General features: G+C 37.1%; 1 protein-coding gene across 1 annotated transcript in view; it reads left to right on the top strand.

The window, feature by feature from the left end:
* pwp2h (PWP2 small subunit processome component) overlaps positions 1 to 26837 on the top strand; it is an 87211-nt gene that overhangs the window by 37059 nt on the left and 23315 nt on the right. Inside the window, exons 7-15 of the mRNA XM_052126598.1 lie at positions 7582 to 7841; positions 8261 to 8404; positions 10965 to 11035; positions 11137 to 11273; positions 11354 to 11502; positions 14717 to 14864; positions 15113 to 15263; positions 15356 to 15536; positions 24262 to 24409. Coding sequence (XP_051982558.1) covers positions 7582 to 7841; positions 8261 to 8404; positions 10965 to 11035; positions 11137 to 11273; positions 11354 to 11502; positions 14717 to 14864; positions 15113 to 15263; positions 15356 to 15536; positions 24262 to 24409 — 1389 coding nt within the window. The remainder of the gene's footprint in view (positions 1 to 7581; positions 7842 to 8260; positions 8405 to 10964; positions 11036 to 11136; positions 11274 to 11353; positions 11503 to 14716; positions 14865 to 15112; positions 15264 to 15355; positions 15537 to 24261; positions 24410 to 26837) is intronic.

Below are 26837 nucleotides of genomic sequence, written 5' to 3'. Positions count from 1 at the left end.
GGATAGAAGTGTCATAGAAACACAAGGGTGGTCTCGTTTGACTCTGGGCAGCAAACAGCCAATCATGAATCACCTCAACACTTCCTAGCCCCTCCCTAGCAACCACTGTCGAGCCACCTTAGCAACCAAAATCCATACAGGGATATCTTCCATTCTGAATGTCACAGAGGCATGGGAGTTGGTTTATATCATTCATACTGACAAGCAGCCTTTGGAGATTCATAATTGGCAGCTGCCAAGCCACTCCTAGCAACTAAACAGAGTACCCTAGCAACCGAGTAACAAATCACTATATCTCTGCACCAGAAAATCAGTACAGACTTCTGGGTTGATTTATTTCAACCAGGATGGCAAGGACACTTCATTAGTATCACTATGGTAACTGCCTAGCAACCAGATGGGGTTACCCTAGCAACCGAGTAACAAATCACATATCTCTGCACCAGAAAACACTACAGACTTCGGGTTGACTTATTTCACTCAGGATGGAAAGGAGCAATGTATTGTATTACCTTTGGTAACTGCATAGCAACCACATGGGCTTACCCTAGCAACCGAGTAACAAATCACATATTTCTGCACCAGAAAATCGTACAGACTTCTGGGTTCATTTATTTACGACCGTGATTTTTGCTCTTTTCAAGTTACAACATGCTGTTTGACGAGTTTCGCCACGGCAAGCACCACTCACATTTTCTTCAGGAAATGTACCCATCTAGTTTTTATTTTTATTATATCTCTTAACAAAACTTCGGCACCTAACTCGTCCCGCACCGTTTGGCGTAGACCCACGAATGAGGTATCAAATCGAACGGCCTATTGAGGACACGTGTGCTATGACTTTTATAAGCGATCGAGTGCGGTATTTGCCCCAGGGGCAAAAAAGCGGCGAAAAATCCCATAGACTTAACATTGAGACAAACTTTGGCGTCACAGCTCCAAGCGAGGATTTCAGTAGAAGCGTGTGATTTGCCACATTTGAAGAGGCTGGCAGGCTCTGTAAGAGCATACCTCAATATGGGGTAAAAGTTGCACCCCTGGGGGCAGGAGCTGCCCAAAAATGCCCCAATTGACTTATAATGGTGTAGGGCGGCCCATGAAATGAAAAGGCATAGGGATTTGTATTGAACATAGCTCTGGATCACAGTGTCATAGAGGCGAGGGGGTGGGCTCATTTTACTCAGACAACCAATCAGTCTCTCTGGATCATTGTGAAGCTATCAAGCCACGCCCTAGCAACCATTAAGAGCACCTTAGCAACAAGTCCCATAGACTTCTATTGAAAAAGATCAAAGGGATATCTCCGGATAGAAGTGTCATAGAAACACAAGGGTGGTCTCGTTTGACTCGGGACAGCAAACAGCCAATCATGCATCACTTCAACACTTCCTAGCCCCTCCCTAGCAACCATTGTCGAGCACCTTAACAACCAAAATCCATAGAGGGATATCTTCCATTCTGAATGTCACAGAGGCATGGGAGTTGGTTTATATCATTCATACTGACAAGCAGCCTTTGGAGATTCATGATTGGCAGCTGCCAAGCCACTCCTAGCAACTACACAGAGTACCCTAGCAACCGTTTAGCAGTAACTATATCTCTGCACCAGAAAATCAGAGAGACTTCTGGGTTGATTTATTTCAATCAGGATGGCAAGGACACTTGATAAGTATCACTATGTTAACTGCCTAGCAACCAGATGGGGTTACCCTAGCAACCGAGTAACAAATCACATATCTCTGCATCAGAAAAGCGTAGAGACTTCGGGTTGACTTATTTCAATCAGGATGGCAAGGACACTTCATTAGTATCACTATGGTAACTGCCTAGCAACCAGATGGGCTTACCCTAGCAACCGAGTAACAAATCACATATCTCTGCATCACAAAAACATAGAGACTTCGGGTTGACTTACTTCAATCAGGATGGCAAGGAGACTTCATTAGAATCACTATGGTAACTGCCTAGCAACCAGATGGGCTTACCCTAGCAACCGAGTAACAAATCACATATCTCTGCATCAGAAAAACGTAGAGACTTCGGGTTGACTTATTTCAATAAGGATGGCAAGGAGACTTCATTAGTATCACTATGGTAACTGCCTAGCAACCAGATGGGCTTACCCTAGCAACCGAGTAACAAATCACATATCTCTGCATCAGAAAAGCGTAGAGACTTCGGGTTGACTTATTTCAATAAGGATGGCAAGGACACTTGATTAGTATCACTATGGTATCTGCCTAGCAACCAGATGGGGTTACCCTAGCAACCGAGTAAAAAATCACATATCTCTGCATCACAAAAACATAGAGACTTCGGGTTGATTTATTTTAATCAGGATGGCCAGGAGACTTGATTAGTATCACTATGGTAACTGCCTAGCAACCAGATGGAGTTACCCTAGCAACCGAGCAACATATCACATATCTCTGCACCAGAACACACTACAGACTTCGGGTTGACTTATTTCACTCAGGATGGAAAGGAGCCATGTATTGTATTACCTTGGTAACTGCATAGCAACCACACGGGCTTACCCTAGCAACCGAGTAACAAATCACATATTTCTGCACCAGAACATCGTACACATTTCTGGGTTGGTTTATTTATGACCATAATTTTTGTTATTTTCAAGTTACAACATGCTGTTTGGCGAGTTTTGCCACGGCAAGCACCACTCACATTTTCTTCAGGAAATGTACCCATCTAGTTATTATTATTATTCTTACTGTCAGAAATTTACTAACTCTAACTCCTCCTAGAGCTTTTAAGCTCCACAGGCACCAAACTTCGGCACAGACACTTCAGACTAATTCTGAATAGTGTGCTATATCTTTTCTAACTGATCGGACTTACGGTTTTCCTAAAAATGGCGATCAAACTCAGAAAAAACTCCCATTGACTTAACATTGCGGAATGTTCAGAAATTCAAATTCAACTGACATTTTCACACACACACACAAAAGGGCCTGTCAGCCCTGCATCTCTCCCTCTCTCTCTCCCTCAGAGGATTTCTTTTATCAAGCAGCCAAAAAGTAATGACCTAAAATCTTCCTAGCCACACGCTTAAAACATGCTAAAAACATGCTTAGCATCATCTTAACACATGCTTAGCATTGACTAGCGAAGTGCTTAAAACATGCTAAAAATGTCTTAGCATCATGCTTAACACATCTTAGCATCGCCTAGCAAAGTGCTTAAAAATGCTAAAAACATCTTAGCATCATGTTAACACATCTTAGCATCGCCTAGCGAAGTTCTAAAAAATGCTTAAAAAGTCTTAGCATCATGCTTAACACATCTTAGCATCGCCTAGCGAAGTCTTAAAACATGCTTAAAAGCGTCTTAGCATCATGCTTAACACATCTTAGCATCGCCTAGCGAAGTGCTTAAAAATGCTTAAAACGTCTTAGCATCATGCTTAACACATCTTAGCATCGCCTAGCGAAGTCTTAAAACATGCTAAAAGCGTCTTAGCATCATCTTAACACATGCTTAGCATCGCCTAGCGAAGTGCTTAAAAATGCTTAAAAGCGTCTTAGCATCATGCTTAACACATGCTTAGCATCGCCTAGCGAAGTCTTAAAACATGCTTAAAGCGTCTTAGCATCATCTTAACACATCTTAGCATCGCCTAGCGAAGTCGTTAAAACATGCTTAAAAGCGTCTTAGCATCATGCTTAACACATCTTAGCATCGCCTAGCGAAGTGCTTAAAAAATGCTAAAAGCGTCTTAGCATCATGCTTAACACATGCTTAGCATCGCCGTAGCGAGTCTTAAAACATGCTTAAAAGCGTCTTAGCATCATCTTAACACATCTTAGCATCGCCTAGTGAAGTGCTTAAAACATGCTAAAAGCGTCTTAGCATCATGTTAACACATGTTAGCATCAACTAGCGAAGTGCTTAAAACATGCTTAAAAGCGTGTTAGCATCATGCTTAACACAAACTAATTTAAACTTTAGACTAATTTAAACTTTAAACTAATTTAAACTAAAAACTAATTTAAACTTCAAACTACTTTAAACTTCAAACTACTTTAAACTTCAAACTTTCTGGTCCAAACTTTCACAAGCCAACTTAAAGTTTGTCTCGACAACTTTTTCTAGTTATTATTATTCTTCTTACTCAGAAATTTCTATATCTAACTCCTCCTAGAGCTTTTAAGCTACAGGCACCAAACTCGGCACAGACCTTCAGACTAATCCCGAATAGTGTGCTATATCTTTTCTAACTGATCGGACTTACGGTTTTCCTAAAATGACGATCAAACTCAGAAAAACTCCCATTGACTTAACATTGCGGAATGTTCAGAAATTCAAATTCCAACTGACATTTTCACACACACACACAAAAAGGGCCTGTCAGCCCTGCATCTCTCCCTCTCTCTCTCCCTCAGAGGATTTCTTTTATCAAGCAGCCAAAAAGTAATGACCTAAAATCTTCCTAGCCACACGCTAAAACATGCTAAAAACATGCTAGCATCATGCTAACACATGTTAGCATCACCTAGCGAAGTGCTAAAACATGCTAAAAACGTGCTAGCATCATGCTAACACATGCTAGCATCGCCAAGCGAAGTGCTAAAAGATGCTAAAAACGTGCTAGCATCATGCTAACACATGCTAGTATCACCTAGTGAAGTACTAAAAAATGCTAAAAACGTGCTAGCATCTATCTGTCTATCTATCTATCTATCTATCTATCTGAGGGTCAATATCTATCTATCTATCTATCTATTTGAGGGTCTCTATCTATCTATCTATCTATCTGAGGGTAAATATTTATCTATCTATATCTATCTATCTATCTGAGGGTAAATATCTATCTACCTATCTATCTATCTATCTGAGTGTCTATCTATCTATCTATCTAGCAACTAAGTTAAACTTTTAACTACTTTAAACTACAAACTACTTTAAACTCATTTAAACTATAAACTACTTTAAACTTCAAACTACTTTAAACAATAAACTACTTTAAAATTCAAACTAATTTAAACTTTAGACTACTTTAAACTTTGAACTAATTTAATCTTCAAACTACTTTTAAAATTCAAACTAATTTAAACTTTAGACTAATTTAAACTTTAAACTAATTTAAACTACAAACTAATTTAAACTACAAACTAATTTAAACTATAAACAAATTTAAAATTCAAACTACTTTAAACTTCTTCAAACTTTCTGGTCCAAACTTTCACAAGCCAACTTAAAGTTTGTCTCGACAAACTTTTTTCTAGTTATACTGATTCTTCTTATTCTTCTTAGCGTGAAATTTCGATATCTAACTCCTCCTAGAGCTTTTAAGCTACAGGCACCAAACTTCGGCACAGACCTTCAGACTAATCCCGAATAGTGTGCTATATCTTTTCTAACTGATCGGACTTACGGTTTTCCTAAAATGACGATCAAACTCAGAAAAAACTCCCATTGACTTAACATTGCTGGAATGTTCAGAAATTTAAATCCCAACTGACATTTTCACACACACAGACAAAAAGGGCCTGTCAGCCCTGCATCTCTCCCTCTCTCTCCCCCTCAGAGGATTTATTTTATCAAGCAGCCAAAAAGTAATGACCTAAAATCTTCATAGCCACACGCTAAAACATGCTAAAAACGTGCTAGCATCTATCTGAGGGTCAATATCTATCTATCTATCTATCTATCTATCTAGCAACTAAGTTAAACTTTTTTAACACTACACTGTAGAACTGGCTCATTAGAGTCATTCATTTGGGAATCAGACTAAACTGGTCACACTGTAAGTTTCACATTGTAGATTCAAAAGAACTGGCTCATTAGAGTCATTCATTGGGGAATCAGACTAAACTGGTCACACTGTATGTTTCACACTGTAGAGTCAAAAGAACCGGCTCATTAGAGTCATTAATATTGTAATCAGATTACACTGGTCACACTGTATGTTTCACATTTTAGATTCAAAAGAACTGGCTCATTAGAGTCATTAATTTGGGAATCAGACTACACTGGTCACACTGTATGTTTCACACTGTAGATTCAAAAGAACTGGCTCATTAGAGTCATTTGTTTGGGAATCAGTCTACACTGGTCACACTGTATGTTTCACACTGTGGATTCAAAAGAACTGGCTCATTAGAGTCATTAATGTTGTAATCAGACTACACTGGTCACACTGTATGTTTCATACTGTAGATTCAAAAGAACCGGCTCATTAGAGTCATTTGTTTGGGAATCAGTCTACACTGGTAACACATGCTAGCATCGCCTAGCGAAGTGCTAAAACATGCTAAAAAAGTGCTAGCATCATGCTAACACATGCTAGCATCGCCTAGCGAAGTGCTAAAACGTGCTAGCATCATGCTAACACATGCTAGCATCGCCTAGCGAAGTGCTAAAACATGCTAAAAACGTGTTAGCATAATGCTAACACATGCTAGCATCGCCTAGCGAAGTGCTAAAAAATGCTAAAAAACGTGCTAGCATCATGCTAACACATGCTAGCATCGCCTAGCGAAGTGCTAAAACATGCTAAAAATCTATCTATTTGAGGGTCAATATCTATCTATCTATCTATCTATCTGAGGGTAAATATTTATCTATCTATATCTATCTATCTATCTGAGGGTAAATATCTATCTATCTATCTATCTATCTGAGTGTCTATCTATCTATCTATCTGAGTGTCTATGTATCTATCTAGCAACTAAGTTAAACTTTAAACTAATTTAAACTTCAAACTACTTTAAACAATAAACTACTTTAAAATTCAAACTAATTTAAACTTTAGACTACTTTAAACTTTGAACTAATTTAATCTTCAAACTACTTTAAAATTCAAACTAATTTAAACTTTAAACTAATTTAAACTATAAACTACTTTAAAATTCAAACTAATTTAAACTTTAGACTAATTTAAACTTTAAACTAATTTAAACTATAAACTACTTTAAACTTCAAACTACTTTAAACTTCAAACTTTCTGGTCAAAACTTTCACAAGCCAACTTAAAGTTTGTCTCGACGAACTTTTTCTAGTTACATCTGTTATCATATCCACCATCCACTGGACTATGGTTATTTAGGCTATTCATTTTTATTTAACTTCAAAATAAATGTTATTGTGTTTATTTATGTTTTGATTTTATGTGGTGAATTTATCATCATTGCTCTGGCGCTCCCCAGTTTGAAAACGTGAGATTCAAAATTTTTTTGAATACTTTGATTAAAAACCCCACTTTTTATGCCATTTTAGACAAATTCATAATTATCCAGATGTGTGTGTGTGTGTGTGATTTATATATATATATATATATATATATATATATATATATATATATATTTACACACACACTTATATACATATACACACACACACATATATACATATACACACACATATATAATATTGTCAATAAGCTAAACATATTGAGATACAATTTTGCAGCCATATCGCCCAGCCCTAGTCGTAATGATCACAGTGTTCAATAATAACACTAATTGCGGTAATTATTTTTGTAGTGCCACTAATGACCTACTTGTGCTGCAGTTTTACCTTTTAAGCCATCATTTTATTTATTTTATTTTATTTTTTGCACAGCTGTATACGGTGAGCCAGGACGGTACACTCTGTGTATGGGAAAGTGACAGTGAGCTGGAGGACTTGCGCAAGGGCCCAAAATACTCTGAGAGAAAGAAGATGGAGGAGGAGAAGAACAAAAGACATCAAGAAGGGGAGAACGAAGCTGATGATGACATTGAGGTTATATTTGGGGAGGATGTAGAGGCGATAAAGGGAAGCGCAGATGCACCCAAAGAGCTGGAAGGCATAAAAAATGTCCGCTATACACAAAGGAGCAAGTGAGTGAATCACTGATTTTGTTCCTTCTTATCCAGTGGTTCTCAACCTTTTTTCTTTTCTTTCTTTTTTTTGTTACACCTTTTAGGTTATATAAATACTAAAACTAATTTTGGGATTCCAGACAATCTGGAACTGTTAGTTTATGTGGCCTACATCATGATTTTAGCTCATTTCAGCATTTAAATGGAAGTTATCATATTTTAATATAGCAACATTTTATTAATTAATTGTAAGTAATCTTTAAGCCCACTTAGAAGTTTTCTGAGGCCACATAGTTGTTTTCTAGCCCCCTGGTTGAGAACTACTGTCCTTATCCCTTCATTCTTTGGTTTCAACCTTGAAATGCCAATAAAACATATCAATCTCAAATCTTTATAATACTGTTCAAAGATGTATTTTTTCTATCGTATTGAAACAGACACTATTTTAACAAGGAAGGAGATTTCAACAAATTGACAGCTGTAGCCTTCCATAAGAAAATACGTATCCTTGTGACAGGCTTTGCGACTGGAGCCTTCCACCTGCATGAGCTGCCGGAATTTGACCTCATTCACTCACTCAGGTTAGGCATGCATCCCAAGTGAATATTATTGTTGTCATTTCCAGAATGCTTATGATCCATGTTCAGTCTCAGCTGCAAGTTTTTGTTACTACACTTCCGTGGCTTTATTTTTTTGTGTATAGCTATTGTCATTTTATCTATAATTTACTGAATTAATGGGTTAATGGTTTCCAATGTTGGGAACAGAGAATGTTTTTTATTCAGAACCGGTTCCATAAAAAAAATCTAAATAAAAAGATTTTCATGACTTGATTTTTACGATTCTCAAACGTGCATTTTTCTGCTGATGCATAAGGTACATCTTACAGAAGTACTCCTTAGTGTGTCCTGCACTGTCATTCAGCAACTTCGCAACACCACTCCCGAATCTACACCTTGAAAAAGAGCGACCAGTGTAGCCCAAATCCAGAACAAATGACACTTATGAGTCGGATCTTTTAAATTACAGTGCAATACATTCAGAGATACCCCCTGAACTAATGATTCTTATCAGCTGGTCATTAATTTTGTCATGTTCGCCTTGAAATGAACCACAAATTGTTACTGTGTTTTGTTTAAGATTTGTGAGACTTAAATCAGATTAATTACTGAATAGTTGTTCCCATGTCAATTAGGAATGCACCGATACCACTTCTCTTCCGATTCCAATATCGGAAATATCCGTATTGGCCGATGCCAGTGTTGTTTTTTTGCTTAATCGGTTTAGAATATCTTTACAATATTGTGTGTAACTATTTGGGTGTACTCTTTAATATGTAAAGAAACACAAACTTCTAACTACACATTATTTTAATATAAATGTATAGCTTATTAAGAAACACTTACTAGTTATTATTAACTAGTATACTGGATAATGTTGCAGCAAAATTAACAGTAATTCCAGTCTTCAGTAGAAAAGAAACCAGTGTTTTATTTTTGCTTTTTCCTAAAATGATTCAACTTGCATCTGGACTTTAATGTGTTCAGATATATTTTTGTTCAATTTAGTTGTAAGACATCAGTCCACTTTTAATTTTTTTGGAACCCATTCAAGTTAAATATTTTTATAAATTGTAAACAAATACTAATGATGACAATAATAATAATAATAATAGTAAATTGTTATTAAGATTATTATTATTGACACTTTAATTTTAAATACAACAGTAATATATTAAAATTGTGCCCATTTTAAACCCTCAGGCTTTTATTTTGACATTCTAAACTCTCCAGGATGTCCTGTATTTGTCTGTTTGTAGGCAAGTTCACTATAGTTTAATTTGCTTTTTTAAATTCTGGTAAAATGCACCTCCGAGGCCATTCTAAATCCATATTATAAGTGAACCAAACTATTGAGCATTACATCTGAGATGTGACGTGCTGGCGCTGCGCATAATATATATTTACTTATTAAACAGCCTTTTGTGAATCACTGAGCTATTGCACGTCTTCAAGTGGCTTTGAATAAAACGCAAGAGTCATATGAACTGCTTTAATGGTGTTTTTATGGTTCTTTTATGTAATTTCTGGAGCTTGACAGTAACGAACATGACTAACACACAGTATCTGATTTGGATCGGGCTTGTTGGACCAATACACGATCTGTCTAAAAGCTTCAGTATCAGAGCTGATGCCGATCCAGGTATCAGATCGGTGCATCCCTAATGTCAATATGTAACTAGATACTCGGTTTTGTTGTACTTCATTTTAATTAAGAGTTGTATTCAAATGACTGAGTAACACTTTACAAAAATGTTGTATTTGTTAACATGAAGTAAAAATGATCAGTAATTTTACAGCATTTATGAATCTAGGTTATTGTTAATTTCAACACCTAAAACATTTTTAGAATTAAGTCGTAGTCAGTGCATTTTTAACTTGCTATGAACTATTGTATTTTCATAGGTTAACGTTAAACAAGATTAATAAATTATACATTTTTAATGATACCCAATTTTAACAAATAGAACCTTATTGTAAAATGTTAACAAATAATGAAAGAATACCTTATTAAAACATCTGTGTAAACACTTTGTTGTAAATCTGTTCTCATCATTGGTAATAGGCTTTGGAACGCAGTAAATGCAAAGAGAATTGCATTTATTTCCCAATACTTCTACCTAAAAGTACTAAACGCGTCATTAAGGTGGAATCAGAACTGAAATCCTTACAAATTGAATCTTTACAGGGTTACCACAATCATGAAAATATCAGGGAATTTTAAAATGTTAATGTAATGGACATTTCCACAATGAATGTATGCTCTGCTCTAAAACATTTAATCAGCTAAGTATTGCTCTTGTCTAAAGTAAAATTTGCTTTCAAAATGTTTTTGTGAGCAGTCAATCTTTTGAGTCTGTTCGTTTCAATCAATCGGTTGAACTGGTTATAAGTCTGTTATAAATCGGTTGAACAGGTTATATGAACAGACAAATAAGTCTGAATGATTAATTGGTAAATAATTCCAAATATAAATGATTAAAAAAATAATTATCCAGTAATCAAAAATGACTGGAAAAATCATTGGTCAAAATGTGTGGTAATTCTAGAATTATAAATTAGTCTTAATTTCTTTATCTAGTATTTCAGATCAGAGGATTTCTACCATCGCTATTAATTCTACTGGTGACTGGATTGGCTTTGGCTGCTCAGGTAATACCCCTAACCAGGTTTTTCCTTGAGCACAACAGCCTCTCTAAAATATTCCAATATGATGCTATGCTGTGCTGTCATTGCATGCATTTGTGTTGAAGGTCTGGGTCAGCTGCTGGTTTGGGAATGGCAGAGCGAGTCCTATGTGTTCAAACAGCAAGGACACTTTAACAACATGAACTCTTTGGCTTTTTCACCTGATGGGCAGTATCTTGTCACTGGAGGGGATGATGGGAAGGTGAGTCCTCTTCAATTAGGTTTCTGTCAAGGGAAATAAATAATAAGAATCATAGAATAAATTAAACTGCTGGTTTTCAGGTTAAAGTGTGGAACACCAACAGTGGTCTCTGTTTTGTGACGTTCACCGAACACTCCAGCAGTGTCACCAATGTTGCCTTCACCTCCAGTGGTTTTGTGGTGGTCAGCGCTTCAACAGATGGCACCGTTAGAGCATTTGACTTACACAGGTATCACCCAATAAACAACTTGGACTATAATTATTGTTGGGCAATTTTTGTTTCTTGGGATTCCTCTAAAATTGTTTGGCTAGCATTTATAATCTGTAATGCAGGCCAAAAGAACATTAGCAAAAATAAATCCTTTGACACTTACTTACATTGTAGGTAATATTGTGTAAAACTGAGGTTCTCAAACTTTTTAGGCAAAGTACCATCTTTGATCAAATAAGACTATCCAAGTACCACCTACCTAGTCACCACCAATATTAGCTCTTTTTTTTTCTTTCTGCCATGCAGAAACTTTAGTCAAAAGCAAATAGCTTGTAATGCTTGCCGTGAGAGAATAGAGCATCTAGATACATACACACCTGAGATATTTAAGTGATTTATTTTTATGCTGTGGACAGCGTATTGCTTTGATGTTTTTTTCTATTGCTGTTTCGTTAGCCTGGAAGCTGAAACGGTGTAATGTCATGTTTTGTCTCTCACAAACACAAACTCTGAAGGCAAACAGAATAATATCTTGCCTTTGTCGATCACCCTATTTATTCTAGTTCCTTAACAGTTTCATTATCGATCCTTGTAGTTCTTTTGAGGAAGAATTATTTTGAAATAAGACAAACATTACTTATTGCATTTACTGCCCTCAGAAAGCTAAATGAGTTCATTTCAGATTTCGACAGAGCAGATATAACTAATCAGAAAAACATTTAATAATTTTCTTGTAAAAGGGGTGTTTACACAGACTTTTTAGAGGCATAAATGCAATCAATAATTGATCTAACTAGCCTTTCTACTACTTACAACTAAGCTCATGTCTATCTTTAACTGCACTTGTAATATGAACATCCAGTCAGTAGCTGAACTGCATGATAGAAGTCTCACAAGACTAAAGTACAACACAACACAGTAGAGGTCGACCGATATTGGTTTTTTCAGGCCGATGCCGATCTTTTGAAATCCAGGTCGGCCGATGGCCGATTAATGCTGCCGATTTATTTTGGCCGATATTTGGCCGATATGTGCTTGTTTTTAACCTCTTATTTGAAAGATAAAATGTAACACACTAATTACTTAAGATAGACAACATTTCTCAACAAATACATTTATTGAACACTTGACCAATCTGCACTTGTACACTTAAATTAAAAATGTATAATGTATAAACATATTGTATAAATAATGTATAACAAATATATTAAATAAACAAAGCAGGTGTTACGAACTGCTCCGAGACACGAAGGTTGAGATCCAAATGCAGCTTTAATTAAGGGGCAATCCAGACACGTAATCCAATATTCAGAGCATCCAAGAGAAGCACAGGCATAACTAGGGGTGGGTATCATTAAGGTTTTAATGGTATTACTATCTTACCGATACTGCTTATCGATCCGGTACTTTAACGGTATTCTTAACTGTTCTTTTTTTGTATATATATATATATATATATATATATATATATATATATATATATATATATATATATATATAATTTTATTTCAGGAAGGTCTACTAACATTACTGTTCAGGTGTGGTCTAAAAAGAAATCTAATAAAGTAATCAATTGTAAAATAACACTGCATAGTTTATCATAGATAGATTAATCCTTATTAATGCAGAAGTTATGCATTCAAGAGCTGTAAGTGATTTTCTCTTTGCCTTTTGTTGTTTGATTCGCAGTGGCTCAATCGTCACACGTTTAATAGACAGCTTCCCCTTTAAGACCGAGTTCAGATCTAATAAGCTCCTGATGCAGCATATTTTCTCCCCAACTATTTCCATAACTACGTCCATTTAAGACATAAACTGTGTTTAAGTGAATCTCCAAGCCGGTCGTTTTGACATATTTTTGTGTATAGTTGATCGTTTAGATGCATGAAACCCAAAGTAGCCTATACTTTGCTTGTCTCTTTGCGGTGTGTTTCGGAGCGCGCGCCGCCTTGGGAACGGTCTCTTGCGCTCTTTTTTTTATTATTAAACGCGTCCCGCAATTTAGCAACAGTAGCTAGACTGCATTTTACAACAATCACCGATCGTGCTGATTCTGACGTTAAGTTTGAGTTTTAGGGAGAAATGTCAGTGCACCGCTGTGAAGGGAAGGAAGTTGTGCTAGACAGAATGCGGCTTATGTATAAATATTCTTTTTATAATCTTTGGAAGGCGAAATCTAAAATAAAATCAGACTAATAATCACATATCTAAACCAGGCTATGTTTGAATGTTTAGTTCTGTCACTCATTATGCTGGGCTCGTGTTGGGCTCGTTTTGTGCTCGCTGTGGCACCGCGTCAGCGGTGCTTTCAATACTTTCAATTTTTTTTATTTTTAATAAATTTGCAAAGATTTCAAACAAACTTCTTTCACGTTGTCATTATGGGGTATTGTTTGTAGACTTTTGAGGAAAATAATGAATTTAATACATTTTGGAATAAGGCTGTAACATGACAAAATGTGGAAAAAGTGAAGCGCTGCGATTACTTTCCGGATGCACTGTATATGTAAGTACAATATACAAATCTGTTATATACAGATGCAAGGGAATGTAATGGCATAAGAGGTATGGCATGTTGGATAAATATAAATGGACTAAGCTGTGTATTGCACATTAATTATTGCTCAATGGGACAATTTTAACTGTTCATGAGATGGATGGCCTGAGGGAAAAGCTGTTCCTGTGCCTGATGGTTCTTGTGCTCAGTGCTCTGTAGTGCCATCCAGAAGGCAACCGTTCAAAAAGGTAGTGGGTAGGGTGAGTGGGGTACAGAGTGATTTTTCCAGCCTTTATCCTCACTCTTGAAATGTACAGTTTATTAGGCAGTTTTGCTGCTGAATAGCGCTATAGTAAACACAAAGTGTTTTAGTTCCATGTTCTGCCCACATCTGTAGAAAACTGTGGTTGCACTGGCTGACAATTTTCAAAATAGTTCTCAGTTCCCAAGCCTATTTGCCACGACTTAAAAAGGACAATAGTTATTTGAATTCGGCACTATGCCTTACAGATGCATTTAGTCAGGAATTAGAAATAGAATAAATGAACAATAAAATAATTAAAGTGTAAAAGGGGTGTAAAGTGTAAATATAATCTGTAGTGCTAGTGTATGATCTGGGGAAACTCAACATGCCACTCAGTTTGAGAAAATTTGGTGTAAACAATATCCATGAACTACTGTAGTATGCCTTTGTGGAGGTGGTATGGAACAGGTTTTTGTGACTTGTTTTCTCAGGTACCGGAACTTTCGTACCATGACATCTCCACGGCCAGCCCAGTTCTCCTCTCTGGCAGTGGACAGTAGTGGGGAGCTGGTGTGTGCAGGTTCCCAGGATTCTTTTGAGATATTCCTGTGGTCCATGCAGACCGGACGACTGCTAGAGGTCAGACCAATAAATAATCAAATGGTTTTCGGATTCCATGTTCTAATATATGCATGTGGAGCACTTTTGGAAGAATAGTTCTTGATTAACTTTTTAAGAATTTGGATCATGATGTAAATTATGAACTTCATACAAAATAAGTTTTCACCAAATTGAAGAATTGTTTCATTCTGAGATCTATCAGGTTGTCCAGCTACAGTCAGTTCAAATGTAATATAGTTGGTTGTAACTGTTCTCTGCTGGAGCAGGTGCTCAGTGGTCATGAGGGTCCTGTCAGCAACTTGTGCTTCAGCCCAGTCCAGTCAGTGCTCGCCAGTGTATCATGGGACAAAACTGTCCGGCTGTGGGATATGCTGGACAGCTGGCAGACCAAAGAAACCTTGCGGCTGACCTCTGATGGTAAGTTCACAATGTGGCAGATTAAGTAGAGCTATACAGAGAGCGAGTTATTTGGAAAGAAAAGGATGTGTAATGTATCTGTGGTGTTTCAGGACTTGCTGTAACGTATCGTCCTGATGGTCAGGAGTTGGCAGTGGCCTCTTTGGATGGTGAGATTACATTCTGGAACCCTCGGACTGCAGGACAGGCTGGTTCTATCTCTGGCCGCCATGATCTGCAGATGGGACGCAAAGAAACGGAGAAGATCACTGCAAAGCAGTCTGCCAAGGGAAAGTAAGTTTGTGTACTACATATCACTTAATGGATTTTTTTTTTCATCCAGCTTGCCAACATTATGTCTGCTAAAAATAAACTTGTTACCAAAAGTAACCCAAAAATAAATCTGAAGTCATCGATTAAAAAAAAAAAATCAATAAACTGAATTATTAGTCAATAATTTTTAAATTCACATTATGAATTTGAATTAATTACATATTTTTGTGGGTCACAATTGCAATGTATCTATCAACAATTATTTGTAAAAAAAAAAATGTTGGACTACAGCTTCCCACCTCCAGAAAAGCAGGTCGCTACAAGACCTAGTGTGATTATTAAAACACAAAAGGCTGCGATTTGATAAAACCTTGTGTTCTTTTCAAAATGGGTTAAAACTCGTAGTTAGCTCAAATTTCACCATTAAAATATTCATTCACCATTTCAAGATATATATATATATATCTTTATTTATTTGTATTTTTTTTTTTTCTTAAAAAAAAAAAAAAAAAAGCAAAGTTGAATATTATTGAAAAGGTTGCAATGTGTCATGCATTAGGAGTGTTTGCTGCTATCTGCTGGAAGCCATGACAAAAATTTGACAAGTTCATTGAAATGTCAACTATAGTCTATAGGTGGCCTCAGTGACATTGATTGGTGTCTCAATGTTGAATGGTGTCTCAATGCTGTAACTTAATTCATAGATATTAAGTTATACATTTGGATATATATTTAGTAGAGCTGTCAGAATTAATGCGTTAACACTTGCAATTAAAGTTTAACGCATTCATTTTTCTTAACCGTGATTAACGAATTTACAGTTAATACAACATAAACACTGGTGTTAAGGGTGGAACCTTTGTAATGTGTCCACCTAGAGTCATTACCCTGACACACACGCCACAGTGCCAGAGCCCTTCTACCAAGGAGAGCCTTCAAGTTTAGCATAAAACAGCATAATGCGGCAGTCCCATAGATATTCTATGGGCGGAACTGTCTTAACACGCTAGTTGACATTATGCTCTCTCTTATGATAGAGGTTGTTATCTCAGTAAATAAATTAATTTCTGACAGTGCTTCCCTATCAGTGATAAAATGGAGAAAGTAGCTCTGAACGCTATTTGATGTACAAAACAAGCCCAGATGGGACTTAGTCTGAAAAATACTTGATTTCTATCACATATTAGACACGTTTTAATAACCACAGAAGCACACCAAATCTTAACTATCACCAAAACTTTTGCAGTCGCCGTTCATGATGAGTTTAAAGTGGCGCACGATGCTGGCATTGCTGCTTTAACGTGAATCATGGACCCAGCTTCACGATTGCTGTAAAAAAAAAAAAAAATGGATAGCAACAGTCTACTGGCAAATTAATATATTGAAGGATAGCTATTTAGCTTTTTTACTTTTTTAAATCACTTGCTACGAATATTCAGTTTTTGCAAAAATTCTACATGAATTGCCCAATGTAGTCAAACATGGCATTACAAAGAGAAAACTTTGTAATAGTATATTTGTCTACCATTTATTTTGCAAACGTCTTCAATAGCATTAAAAAAAAAAAGCTCAAATCTGTAAAAACTAATTTAGCATCTGAGTGTGTTTCGAAAACAAACCAAAAAAAATCATTGTTTTGTTGCTTCTGGGTCAGTCATTTATGTGTGTGTGCGTGTGTGTGTATGCATACAGTACATGATGCATTGTGGCTAGGGTTGAGCAGTATACTTGTACTAAAACAAATGGTGGTACAAAATGTTTTTAAATGTTATGGCTTCATCTTGTTGCTAATTTCGGTACCATACTCGAGTAAATGTGCTATTAACAACATTTTATGGGGATTTGACATTTTTTAGATTAAATCAATGATGATCAAATTCAAAACTCATTATGGCCAAGTGTGATTATTGAACAGCAGAAGGATATAATTTAATTATATAATAAACAGACTGCATGTGCTGCGCGCTTCAGAATGAACGAGGAGTGACGCTGTACACTTTGTCTGGTCATGCGACACAGACAGACAGAGTGCGTAATGCTGAACGCGGTGTGTTTAGTGTTTGAGCAGCTGTGAACACTTAATTGAATTCCTTCTCCAGTGAGATTTCAGGTCACGAGTATTTAATTTGGAATGCGGAGCATATTAAAAACTACTGTCAAAAACACACAGTAATAACTCAAAGGTCTGTTCAAATAAAAGTTCCGCCAAAATAAAAACTTTGGTTTAACCAAATGCATAAAAGTAAAGGGTGTGTCTCAATCAGCTCCCTCCTTCAGTAGTCAGGGCACTGATCAGGGAGTCGGCCATTTTAAGGGCCGTCTCAATCGCGAAATCAGTTTAGAGTGTCTTGACCATTTTATTGTCGAAAGACAGGCCTTCAGTAGGAAGTTGATGCTCTGTCCGTTAATTTATGTTGATGAGGAATTCCAGGATTAAAAAGGTTGGGTTTTTCCTAGATTTAAATCATGTTGTTTCAATTCTTCTGCATGTATAATACTACAACAAGCACAAGTCTAAATGTATATTGTCAAAGCCTTATTTTCTCTTTAAAAGAGATATTGTTTGTGATGTTGTTTTTTATCCATAATGACCATGAAAGGGAAACAATCTTTTAAATGTTAAAGTAGGTTTAAAATACACTCCTTTTATATTTTTCTTTTTTTAATGTTATTTGTCTTTAGTGTTATTTGAGTTTAAATATCTTCAAAGAAAATTAACTATTGTGTCATTTAAACGACGGTGCTGATAAATAACAGCTGCGCTTAAATGTGCTTGTTATTTTGTCACAGGTTATTGAGTCATAAGTGTCCCAATGTCCAGTGGATGAACACACTTGCCAGTACCTGAATAGTGTTCACAATATACTGATTCACAACATATGGAGCTGATTGAGACGTACGCAAAGACATCGTGACAGAAAAATATTACTATTATATAAAAAAAATTATATTCAAAGTAATAGAAATTACACTACTAATAACAATAATTTCATAATAAATTGCATTACTATAATTTTTTTTATTATAATAATTATTAAGCTACGTACACACTGCCAGCGACTTTATCGCTGCAGGTCGCCAGTGGCTGGCGGTGAAGTCGCTAGTGGGTGTTCCCACTACTGGTTGCCTAGTAACGTTTATAAATGACATTCACGGATGTCATTCCATTGCTGTTGACGGCGAATCTCTTTTCTTGCCACTAAAAACAAACATTTTGTAGGGAAAAGACTAAATATAAATGGAATCAGTACATAAAATGCTTTATATCAAATATGAATGAGAAACAAGGCATGCTGTTTGCCAGAGCAGCTGTTTATCTCGTGCTGAAAATGCAAATGTCGGTCTGTATGGGTCCATAAAATCCCCTGATCTCAGATACACCTTTCCACGCAGTATTTTTCTTTAAAATGTCCTTGTACGTGGGAAGAGACATATCATAGAGCACTGGAACATTTCTAACAGCAAGAATTAGCCTTTCATCCATCTTTCCGTTACTGCAGGAGCTGAGAGAAGGAGAGAAGGATCACGTGAGCTCTCCCGTCGTCTCTCCTATTGGCTGTCGCTTCCGTTAGTCGCTCCAAAGTTGAACTTTTCTCAACTTTGTCGCGTCGCTGGACACGCCCACATCTAGCGCCAACGGTCGCGACAGCTCGTATCGCCGGAAGTCGCTGTGCTCGCATTGAAAATGAATGGTATTGAGTCGCTGTCGCGCGCGATGTCGCTGGCAGTGTGTACGTACCTACATTACTATATTATTATCATTTATTATTATATGTAAGCAGTATCACAAAAGCAAGTGTACTGAATATCAGCAGGCTGGGATTCAGCTTTTTGCAGCCTTTATGCCACTGGTAATTCGATTTGTATCATTAATGTTTTATAGTCATTTCAATTATACTGTCAAGCTCTGTTGTGCAGCATTTTTTTTTTATCAAAAACAAAATTGCAATTGTTTTTATTTTATTTTAATTTGTTTAAAGTTTATGTATTCATTTGTTTAAACACTGTTTGGAATACTGTTTTTATTCAACATAAAACATTAAATCCAGTTCTTTTAATCAAGACCCTTTTCTGTGAAATTTCTTCAGTAATCTGGGGCTATTAATGTGTTGCCCAAGTAATTTAATAATTAATATATTTAATATCGATAACTAGATACAAGATCTGGTATTGTACCAAAGCCAAAATTTTGGTATGTTTGCAACCCTAATTGTGGCTTTGTTTGCCTCAACCATTTATTTTAATTGATTTCTGTCAGTCAGGATCACGCTAAAATCTTTGTTTAGAGGCACAGTCGGGTATCTTTTTTTTGTTTATGTGTCATAACACAACATTTGCACAAGCAGGTATTAAGAATTACTAAAGAATTCAGAAACAAAATATATACTTGACAAAGGACATTAGACACCGATAAACCTCTTTAAAAGTAAAAATTTTTCAGTTAACCTACAAAATACTAAAGAATAGCATTCTGAGATAATATTCTTCTTACCACAATTGTACTCACAACCATAGACTTTGTCAGTTCGATCCAGTCTGGTCATTCTCTGTTGACCTCTCTCATCAACAAGGCATTTCTGTCCAAAGAACTGCCCCTCACTGAATTTTTTTTTTTTTGGCACCAATACTCAAACCAGCCCAACAATGGCACCAACAATCATGCCACGCTCTAAATCACTGAGATCCAATTTTTTTTTTCCCCCATTCTGATGGTTGATGTGAACATTAACTGAAGCTCCTGACCCGTATCAGCATGGTTTTATGCACTGCACTGCTGCCACATGATTGGCTGATTAGATAATCGCATGGATGATTGTTGGTGCCAGATGGGCTGGTTTGAGTATTTCTGTAACTGCTGATCCCCTGGGCTTTTCACACACAACAGTCTTTAGAATTTACTCAGAATGGTGCCAAGCACAAAAAACATCCAGTTAGGGGCAGTTCTGCAGACGGAAATGCCTTGTTGATGAGAGAGGTCAACAGAGACTGGTTCGAACTGACAAAGTCTACGGTAACTCAGATAACTGCTCTTGTGCAATTGTGGTAAGAAGAATAGCATCTAGGAATGGCAGGTTGTTTTAATATTGTGGCTGATCGGTTTATACAAGAAAATACAGTATATTAATCAAACTTTCATAACATTTTGATAGAGATGCACCGATTGCAATTTTCTTGGCCGATTTCGATTTCCGATTTTTTGCAAGTGTGACCTGCCGCTGCCGATTTTTTCCGATTTTCTTTCTAAGAACTGTTATTGACCACATATACAAACAAAATCTACCTTTCTTCAATGCTAAATTTTATTTTCATAATAAAATAAATTATTAAACATTACAATTTCCCCCAAACTGCACTAAGTTACAGGATCTTCTCTCACTTAAACAACTCTCAAAATAAAGTGCTCTGTGACTGGAAAGAGGTAGAAATAACAATTAACTGCAAATGAGTTGCTTTATATAACAAATGTCATTTTCCACTATTTTTATAAATGGACCTTTTTCTCTCTATTGTTTAACAAAACAATTCCAAAAATCTGAAAAACTGAAGTGTCCAATATGCTCAACTTACATTAGATGTACAAATATCAGTTGTAAAACTGAGCACTGCTTCGGGAACGGCTTGCATACCTGTCAACACTCCCGTTTTTCCCGGGAGTCTCCCGTTTTATTTCTCCCAAAAAAAACTCCCGTAATTTGTATGGCCTAAACCACGTTATATGAATAATCAAATCAATATATTATTCCAAGGTGGTCCAGTTGCCAGATCTTGAATGAAACACATCCTACTCACACAATCGACACATCATGCACATTACAAATCATTTATGACCTCAACCTGGCAACCTACAACCAATTTGCGCTGTTGATGTCTGCGCAGGCAGTAGACGCGGGATGTTAAATCAAGCATCACTGGTAGAGGGGAGGAGAAGACTCAGCTGGTGCTCTGGTGAAAAAAAAACAAAATATACATGTAAATTTAACAACAGCTGGATGGAAGAATTGAATTTCATATCCCGAAGCCATAACGACAATGCCCACTCCTTTTACAGTGTGTGTCGCACTGATTTTAATATCGGACACGGTGGGAAAAATTACGTTAAATCACAACGGCACAATTTGTATGTATTTAGCCTGCCTCTGCCATCCAGCACCCCCTTCCCCTCTCCCGGATTTGTGTACCCAAATGTTGACAGATAACAGGCTGTGTGTTACATGACGCGAGATTAAACAACTCGGGCAACGCGACGTCGGAAAGTACCTCATACTCTGTATCGAGGAAATTTATCAGATTTCTGATCCCTCTGTCCTCAACTATGGAGAACAGCTTGTCATTCAGGGCCATGAATTCCATAATTTTCCTCGTAATTGTTTAGGTATTTTCGCTGCTCATACCAAGGAATGATAGGAGAGGCTGCTGACATGTGGCTGGCTCTGAGCTCTGGCTAGCTTTAGCCGCTTTCACTTTTTAGCTTCTTTTTAAAAATGGGCATTTTCAGCTGGGTGATGGTGTTATAAATGTCTAATTAGGTTTGTTGATCCGAAAGATATTGTGGTGGTTCCCCCACGGTTTACTTTGGCCTTACAATTATTCACATTTCGAACTTTATGCATTCTTCACTCACACAGTGAAGATCTCCCACGCCAGTGACATGTTTACATGCGGCTGTGACGTTATTGCCTGCGCCGCTGGCAACCAAACGGACCGGCTTGGAATCGGTAAGATGTGAGGCTGACTGGCCGGTTACCGGGCCGAGCATGCGGAAAATCGGCTAATTCCGGTCCCTGGCTGGTCGATCGGTGCATCTCTACTTTTTGAATGTACTGTATTTTTAACCAATAATCTGTTTAGCAATATATAATACCGTATATGCTTGTTAATGTTATACATGAAAATTATTATAAAATGTTAACTATACATTTCCTATGACTCAGTCACACACATAAAATCCCATGCATTTTTTTATTGATGATGCCTGTTTTTGCATTTGTATATGCTGTTCTCTAATTGTTATTTTAACATGCGCTAGACAGCCGTCTTTGAGCATTGCACCGGATATTGCTACTTTGTCAGCATGTCACTTATGAGTACAGGTTTTTAAGACATCCATCATTTATAGAGTTCAAAAATATTGATGAATAATTCACTGCTGTTTGTCATTATAAGCAACAAACTCTGCTTAAACCATCTTTACGTGGTATATCTGCCTATGCTGCTTCACTCTCTTTCGGCCTTTGCGTGCGTCCATGTGAGAAAGAGAGGGAGAGAGCACCAGCAAGAGAAAAATGTGTTTTAGGGAGTTTTCTGATGTTACTATATAAGTTCAGGTGTCAGATGTCACTTGCACCCAGACCATTGCGATTTAAGGACACCATTTATATATAAAAAGGGGAGCAAATCCGAACAGTACATAAAGGTTAAATAAATATGTGGTCTGTATGTGCTGCACACTGTAGAATGAATGAGGGCTCTGTTCTCTGTCACAAGAGCATGTGTGATGTATATTTATTTCATTAAATCGCAGCCTTTTCAGTTTAATAATCACACTAGGACACATGATTTTTATTTAAATTATTTTCAATTTTCTCTGCCATTTGAAATGACCAATTCCCAGTGCGCTCTAAGTCCTCATGGTGGCGTAGTGACTCTCAGGATGAATCTCCGTTGCCTCAGTGTCCGAGACTGTTAAATCCGCACATTTTATCACGTGGCTTTTGCGCATTACAGCGGAGACGTAGCGCGTGTGAAGGCTTCACGCTATTCTCCGCGGCATCCACGCACAACTCGCCACGCCCTCCACTGGGAGCGAGAAGCACATTATGCTGACCACGAGGAGGTTACCTCATGTGACTCTAGGAATTGGGCCAATTTAGTTGCTTAGGAGACATGGCTGGAGTCACTCAGCACGCCCTGGATTCGAACTCGCGACTCCAGGTGTGGTAGTCCAGTGTCTTTACTCACTGAGCTACCCTGGCCCACTTCGTAATTTTAATTTGTGTGCTGAATGTTTACACAATGACATTTGAACAATATCTCAGCTCTGTTGATCCATACAATGCAAGTGAACGGTGACCAAAACTTTCAAGCTCCAAAAAGGACATTAAGGCAGCATAAAAGTAGTTCATATGTCTGGAGTGGTTTAATCCATATCTTTCGAAGAAGTACAATCACTTTGGGTGAGAAACAAACCAAAACTTAAGTCCTTATATGCTATAAATCTAGACATCTGCAGTGTCTTGGCATGTTCATTAGAAAAGTGTTTCCCTCTTGAAGCCAGCACGGTGTTTAAATTGGGTCTGATGTCAAGACATGGATTAGACCACTCAAGTCATATAGATTACTTTTATGCTGCCTTTGTCATTTTTGGAGCTTGGAAATTTTGGACCCTTATTGACTTGTTATATAGACCAAAACTCCTCATGCATTCTTCAAAAAAATCTTCATTTGTGTTCTGCAGTAAAAAGGCATACAAGTTCGGGATAACATGAGGGTGAGTAAATGATGACAGAATTTTTATTTTTGGGTGAACCATCCCTTTAACTAAAAAAATGTTTTCACACCACCGCTGTCATTAAAAAATTGAGTTGCGGCAAGAATGGTTTCGAAATTGCGTTGTGACTCCCTGAATTTATACTGAATCGAACTGCGAGGTACATAGAGATTCCCACCCCAGATCAACCTGTTATGCTGCCTAGGTGTGCATAAAAACAAAACATTAATCAAAAGCATCTTTAAACTGTTTTTTTAGGTCCTTCACATCCTTGTGTTACTCGGCAGATGGTGAATCAATCCTTGCAGGTGGCCAGTCAAAGTTTGTGTGCATTTATAACATCACGGAACAGGTCCTGATGAAGAAGTTTGAGATCTCCTGCAATCTCTCCTTGGACGCTATGGAGGTACAGACTTGTTTGCATACTCATCTCCGATATAGACACACAGTTGAAGTCAAAGTTTACATACACTTAGGTTGAAGACATTAAACCTAATTTTTAACCACTCCACAGATTTCACATTAGCAAACTATAGTTTTGGCAAGTCGTTTACGACATCTACTTTGTGCATGGCATGAGTATTTTTTCAGAAAATTGTTTCACATTTAATTGATTATATCACAATTCCAGTGGGTCAGAAGTTTACATACACTAAGTTTAACTGTGCCTTTAAGCAGCTTGGGAAAATTCTCTCACAAAATAGATGGCATCATGAGGAAGGGAAATTATGTGGATATATTGAAGTAACATCTCAAGACATCAGCAAGGAAGTTAAAGCTCGGTTGCAAATGGGTCTTCCAAATTGAAAACCCCAAGCATACCTCCAAATTATAGGCAAAATGGCTTAAGGAAAACAAAGTCAGGGTATTTGAGTGGCCATCACAAAGCCCTGACCTCAATCCGATAGCAAATCTGTGAGCAGAACTGAAAAAGCATGTGCGAGCAAGGAGGCCTACAAACCTGACTCTGTCATATCAGTTCTGTCATGCGGAATGGGCCAAAATTCCAGCAACTTATTGAGCAAACCTGTGGAAGGCTGCCCAAAACTTTTGAGCCAAGTTAAACCATTTAAAGGCAATGCTGCCAAATACGAAGAAATAAAAGCTGAAATAAATCATTCTCTCTACTATTATTTTGACATTTTACATTCTTAAAAAAAGTAGTGAGCTTACCTGACCTAAGACAGGGAATGTTTTCTGTTATTAAATGTCAGGAATTGTGAAAAACTGAGTTTAAATGTATTTGCCTAAGGTGTATGTAAATTTCTGACTTTTATTTGACAATTATTGGCGTTCTTTATTATTGGGACCCTGTCGGTGGTCCCATCCGAGCTTGAAGGGTTAAAGAACCACAGAACTCCTTTTTGTCATATCAAGAGGATTTTGTTTAAAGCATATTGAATTGGTCTAATTCGATTTGCTTATTTAGTTTCCTAGTTTTTACATACTTGTAATTAAAGTGTAACATTACAGGGTTAGTTCACCCAAAAATTCAAATTCTCTCATCATTTACTCACCCTCATGCCATCTAAGATATGTGTGAATTTATTTCTTCAGCAGAACTCAAAATAAGATTTTTAGAAGAATATTTCAGCTGTACAGTGAAAAAGGAGTTATGTTTTGTCTGTTCTCACCCAAAACCAACTGGATCAAAAACATTGTAGTCTTTTATGCTGACTTTATCTCCTTTTTGGAGCTTCAAAGTTTTGGCCACCATTTACTTGCATTGAATGGACCAACAGAGCTGAGAGATTCTTCAAAAAATCTTATTTTGAGTTTTGCTGAAGAGAGAAAGTCATACACATGTAAGATGGCATGAGGATGAGTAAATGATGAATTTTCATTTTTGTGTGAAATATCCCATTAGGACAAACGTCAGGCATGAAACTCTGATTAGCGCAAACTGATAGGTTCTTTTGAACTTGTTAGCCAATCAGCTCGCTCACATGTGATGTGTCATTAGGCTTGAGATTGATGCTGTTTTGACATATCGATAAGCAGATTTTCCAGATGTTTATCGATATACAGTATTTCAGGATTTGTTTTTTAAAAATAGACCCAAACCATTATTAGAGGACATAGATTATTTACTGTAGTCATTACTTGATAACATATTATCTCTCATAAAGTCTACACCAGGGGTCCCCAAACTACGGCCCGCGGGCCGAATACGGCCCGCCCGCATTTGGACCGGCCCTCTGAACAATGCCATGCAGAGAAATATTTTTACAATTTCATTTTAAATATGTTTTAATCATATCATATTTGTATTTGATAATACATATTGGCTTTCAAAATAAAATTTCCCTTAGTTATAATTATTAAAGTAGCCAAATTATTTGTTAGATTCACCCGGATTAACGTTCCATCGTGATCGAGCGGGTGCACGCGATCCAGCAAGAAAATTTAAAGTGACAACAAAATGGCCAAACGGTTGGGAAAGAGAAAAGTTGATTCAGAATGCAGGGTATTTAACCAAAAGTGGACAAGTGATTATTTTTTTGTTCAATGCAAAGAAACAGCTGTTTGCCTCATCTGTCAAGAAACAGTCTCCGTGTTCAAAGAATACAATCTGCGCCGACACTATGAAACCCGCCACAGAGACAAGTATGCGAGTTTACAAGGCCAAATGAGAGCAGACAAAGTGTCGAAGCTAAAAAGTGGACTATCTGCTCAGCAAAATACGTTTGTACGGCAAACCCAGTGGACCCAGTGAACCAGTCATCTATTCGAGCTAGCTTTCAGGTAGCTAAACTGATTGCAACCTGCGGTAGGCCATTCAGTGATGGTGAGTTCGTAAAGAAATGTATGAATGCTGTTGCGGAGGAGGTGTG

The sequence above is a fragment of the Xyrauchen texanus genome, chromosome 5, assembly GCF_025860055.1.
Source record: "Xyrauchen texanus isolate HMW12.3.18 chromosome 5, RBS_HiC_50CHRs, whole genome shotgun sequence".
Taxonomy (NCBI): Eukaryota; Metazoa; Chordata; class Actinopteri; order Cypriniformes; family Catostomidae; genus Xyrauchen; species Xyrauchen texanus.
This window is presented reverse-complemented; position numbering and strand designations above follow the sequence as displayed.